Genomic DNA, 4,982 nt, shown 5'->3' with positions numbered 1-4,982 from the left:
CGGCTATTGAAAAGGCCGGTTACCCCGACAAGATCATCATCGGCATGGACGTGGCGGCCTCCGAGTTCTACCGCAGCGGAAAGTACGACCTGGACTTCAAGTCCCCGGACGACCCGTCCAGACACATCAGTGGACAGCAGCTGGGAGACCTGTACCGCAGCTTCATCAAGGACTACCCCGGTACCTACACACACACACATACGTACACTCATATATATAAATATATATATTTATATTCTATTTTATATTATTCTTACATTTCCTCTGAAGTTTATGGTTTTAACAATTCTTTGATATTTGTCTCAGTTCAGTCCATCGAGGATCCGTTCGACCAGGACGACTGGGAGAACTGGAGCAAGTTCACTGCCTCTGTGGACATACAGGTGAGAGACAGACAGGTGATCACAGAGAGGTGAGAGACAGACAGGTGAGAGACAGACAGGTGATCACAGACAGGTGAGAGACAGACAGGTGATCACAGACAGACAGGTGAGAGACAGACATGTGAGAGAAAGACAGGTGAGAGACAGACAGGTGAGAGACAGACAGGTGAGAGACAGACAGGTGATCACAGACAGGTGATCACAGACAGTTGAGAGACAGACAGGTGATCACAGACAGGTGAGAGACAGACAGGTGATCACTGAGAGGTAAGAGACAGACATGTGAGAGAAAGACAGGTGAGAGACAGACAGGTGATCACAGACAGACAGGTGAGAGACAGACATGTGAGAGACAGACAGGTGAGAGACAGACAGGTGATCACAGACAGGTGATCACAGACAGGTGAGAGACAGACAGGTGAGAGACAGACAGGTGATCACAGACAGGTGAGAGACAGACAGGTGATCACAGACAGACAGGTGAGAGACAGACATGTGAGAGAAAGACAGGTGAGAGACAGACAGGTGAGAGACAGACAGGTGAGAGACAGACAGGTGATCACAGACAGGTGATCACAGACAGTTGAGAGACAGACAGGTGATCACAGACAGGTGAGAGACAGACAGGTGATCACTGAGAGGTAAGAGACAGACATGTGAGAGAAAGACAGGTGAGAGACAGACAGGTGATCACAGACAGACAGGTGAGAGACAGACATGTGAGAGACAGACAGGTGAGAGACAGACAGGTGATCACAGACAGGTGATCACAGACAGGTGAGAGACAGACAGGTGAGAGACAGACAGGTGATCACAGACAGGTGAGAGACAGACAGGTGATCACAGACAGACAGGTGAGAGACAGACATGTGAGAGAAAGACAGGTGAGAGACAGACAGGTGAGAGACAGACAGGTGAGAGACAGACAGGTGATCACAGACAGGTGATCACAGACAGTTGAGAGACAGACAGGTGATCACAGACAGGTGAGAGACAGACAGGTGATCACTGAGAGGTAAGAGACAGACATGTGAGAGAAAGACAGGTGAGAGACAGACAGGTGATCACAGACAGACAGGTGAGAGACAGACATGTGAGAGACAGACAGGTGAGAGACAGACAGGTGATCACAGACAGGTGATCACAGACAGGTGAGAGACAGACAGGTGATCACAGACAGGTGAGAGACAGACAGGTGAGAGACAGACAGGTGATCACAGACAGGTGAGAGACATACAGGTGATCACAGAGAGGTGAGAGACAGACAGGTGAGAGACAGACAGGTGAGAGACAGACAGGTGAGAGACAGACAGGTGATCACAGACAGGTGAGAGACAGACAGGTGATCACAGACAGGTGATCACAGACAGGTGAGAGACAGACAGGTGATCACAGACAGGTGATCACAGACAGGTGAGAGACAAACAGGTGATCACAGACAGGTGAGAGACAGACAGGTGAGAGACAGACAGGTGATCACAGACAGGTGAGAGACATACAGGTGATCACAGACAGGTGAGAGACAGACAGGTGATCACAGACAGGTGAGAGACAGACAGGTGATCACAGACAGGTGAGAGACAGACAGGTGAGAGACAGACAGGTGATCACAGACAGGTGAGAGACAGACAGGTGAGAGACAGGCAGGTGATCACAGACAGGTGAGAGACAGACAGGTGATCACAGACAGGTGAGAGACATACAGGTGAGAGACAGACAGGTGATCACAGACAGGTGAGAGACAGACAGGTGATCACAGACAGGTGAGAGACAGACAGGTGAGAGACAGACAGGTGATCACAGACAGGTGAGAGACAGACAGGTGAGAGACAGGCAGGTGATCACAGACAGGTGAGAGACAGACAGGTGAGAGACAGACAGGTGAGAGACATACAGGTGAGAGACAGACAGGTGATCACAGACAGGTGAGAGACAGACAGGTGATCACAGACAGGTGAGAGACAGACAGGTGATCACAGACAGGTGAGAGACATACAGGTGAGAGACAGACAGGTGATCACAGACAGGTGAGAGACAAAGAGGTGATCACAGGTAGATGAGAGACAGACAGGTGATCACAGACAGGTGAGAGACAGACTGGTGAGAGACAGACAGGTTCCTCTTCTGAAGGAGAACCTCCTGACAAAGTGGCTGGTGTGTGTGTTTTTGAACCAATCAGGTCGTAGGAGACGATCTGACCGTGACCAATCCCAAGAGGATCCAGCAGGCGGTGGACACCAAGGCCTGTAACTGTCTCCTGCTCAAAGTCAACCAGATCGGATCAGTGACAGAGTCCATCCAGGCGTAAGACACCCGTCTGTCTGTCTGTCTGTCTTTGTTTCAACCAAATGTCAAACAATAACACATTTCTCTTTATGTGTCCTTCCTGTCTCTCTCTCTCTCTCTCTCCCTGTCTGTCTGTCCATGCACCTGTCTGTCTCTCAGGTGTAAGCTGGCTCAGAGCAGTGGTTGGGGGGTGATGGTGAGTCATCGCTCTGGAGAAACTGAAGACACGTTCATCTCTGACCTGGTGGTGGGACTCTGCACTGGACAGGTAACTGAGAGACAGACAGGTAACACACAGACAGAAGGACAGACAGGTAACACACTGACAGACAGACAGAAAGACAGACAGGTAACACACTGACAGACAGACAGAAAGACAGACAGGTAACACACTGACAGACAGAAAGACAGACAGGTAACACACTGACAGACAGAAGGACAGACAGGTAACACAATGACAGACAGACAGACAGACAGACAGACAGACAGACAGACAGACAGACAGACAGACAGACAGACAGACAGACAGACAGACAGACAGACAGACAGACAGACAGACAGACAGACAGGTAACACACTGACAGACAGACAGACAGACAGGTAACACAATGACAGACATACAGACAGACAGACAGGTAACACAATGACAGACAGACAGACAGACAGACAGGTAACACAATGACAGACAGACAGACAGACAGACAGACAGACAGACAGACAGACAGACAGACAGACAGACAGACAGACAGACAGACAGACAGACAGACAGACAGACAGACAGACAGACAGACAGGTAACACAATGACAGACAGACAGACAGACAGACAGGTAACACAATGACAGACAGACAGACAGACAGACAGACAGACAGACAGACAGACAGACAGACAGACAGACAGACAGACAGACAGACAGACAGACAGACAGACAGACAGACAGACAGACAGGTAACACACTGACAGACAGACAGACAGACAGACAGACAGACAGACAGACAGACAGACAGACAGACAGACAGACAGACAGACAGACAGACAGACAGACAGACAGACAGACAGACAGACAGACAGACAGACAGACAGACAGACAGACAGACAGACAGACAGACAGACAGACAGACAGACAGACAGACAGACAGACAGACAGACAGACAGACAGACAGACAGGTAACACACAGGTAGATTCAGGAATGAAAACAGCAGTATTCTCACTGAAGACACCACCTGTCTCTTTCTCTGTCTCTACCTGTCTCCCTCTTAGATTAAGACTGGCGCCCCCTGCAGGTCAGAGCGTTTGGCCAAATACAACCAGCTGATGAGGTGACAACTTCCGTTCGTTTACAAAATAAAAGCACGGACTTTTTACTGTAGAAATAAGAGCATTGATGTAAACTGACCTCTGACCTTCAGGATTGAGGAGGAGCTCGGAGACAAAGCCAAGTTCGCCGGTAAAGATTACCGTCGCCCGAAGATCAACTGAAGCTCTGTGCCAACTTCCTTTCTGTCGCTGTGACAACCGACTGACACCTGATGACCCCTGAGGCCACTCCCACTACAGCTGGGGGTGAGGGGTCAGAGGCCACAGAGGGTTTGACCCCGACTTCCAAGCTATAATTCCATTAATGATGTTTTCTATATAAAACACAAAGATTGAATAAAATTGACAGAGGAAAACAAACATGGCTGACGTGTGATGTTCTGAAATAAACTAATGTTAACACACACTGAAAACAAGCATGGACCACATGACATCCCATTTCTGGAACCTTCTCAGAACCTTCTCAAAACCTCCATGTGAACCTTCTCAGAACCTTCTCAAAACCTCCATGTGAACCTTCTCAGAACCTTCTCAGAACCTCCGTGTGAACCTTCTCAGAACCTTCTCAGAACCTCCGTGTGAACCTTCTCAGAACCTCCGTGTGAACCTTCTCAGAACCTTCTCAGAACCTCCGTGTGAACCTCGAGAGCCTTCTGCTTCTCCAAAGGACTTTTAAAACATCATCAGTGAAACCTTGTGGAGCTCAATGTGCTTTTCACTTCTAACTAACAGATTCAAAAACTTTTAACAACTCTAGTTTCTCTAGATTCTCACGCTCAGTCAGATCCATTATTCATGTCCACAGACACACAATCACACACACAACACACACACACAACACGAACACACACCAGTGACGTCAATGCTGATAGACTGAGGAGTTTGGGGAGCAGGCAGCCTGTTGCCTAGCGACGAGCAGTTTGATAGAAATAAACCTGGAGGATCCTGGAACCTCATCAGGGCCCACTCAGGGTCAGGGGTCATCACAGAACCTGT

General features: G+C 49.0%; 1 protein-coding gene across 1 annotated transcript in view; it reads left to right on the top strand.

Annotated features, from left to right (window-relative positions):
* eno3 (enolase 3, (beta, muscle)) overlaps positions 1 to 4,346 on the top strand; it is a 10,320-nt gene extending 5,974 nt beyond the window's left edge. Inside the window, exons 9-14 of the mRNA XM_061066095.1 lie at positions 1 to 180; positions 307 to 383; positions 2,563 to 2,687; positions 2,829 to 2,937; positions 3,930 to 3,988; positions 4,079 to 4,346. The exon at positions 1 to 180 is cut by the window's left edge and continues 18 nt beyond it. Coding sequence (XP_060922078.1) covers positions 1 to 180; positions 307 to 383; positions 2,563 to 2,687; positions 2,829 to 2,937; positions 3,930 to 3,988; positions 4,079 to 4,148 — 620 coding nt within the window. The 3' untranslated portion in view covers positions 4,149 to 4,346. The remainder of the gene's footprint in view (positions 181 to 306; positions 384 to 2,562; positions 2,688 to 2,828; positions 2,938 to 3,929; positions 3,989 to 4,078) is intronic.
* Positions 4,347 to 4,982: the final 636 nt, after the last annotated feature.

This window comes from Limanda limanda, chromosome 22, assembly GCF_963576545.1.
Source record: "Limanda limanda chromosome 22, fLimLim1.1, whole genome shotgun sequence".
NCBI classification, from domain to species: Eukaryota; Metazoa; Chordata; class Actinopteri; order Pleuronectiformes; family Pleuronectidae; genus Limanda; species Limanda limanda.
Note: the sequence above shows the minus strand (reverse complement) of the source record. Positions and strands in the feature narration are given on the sequence as shown.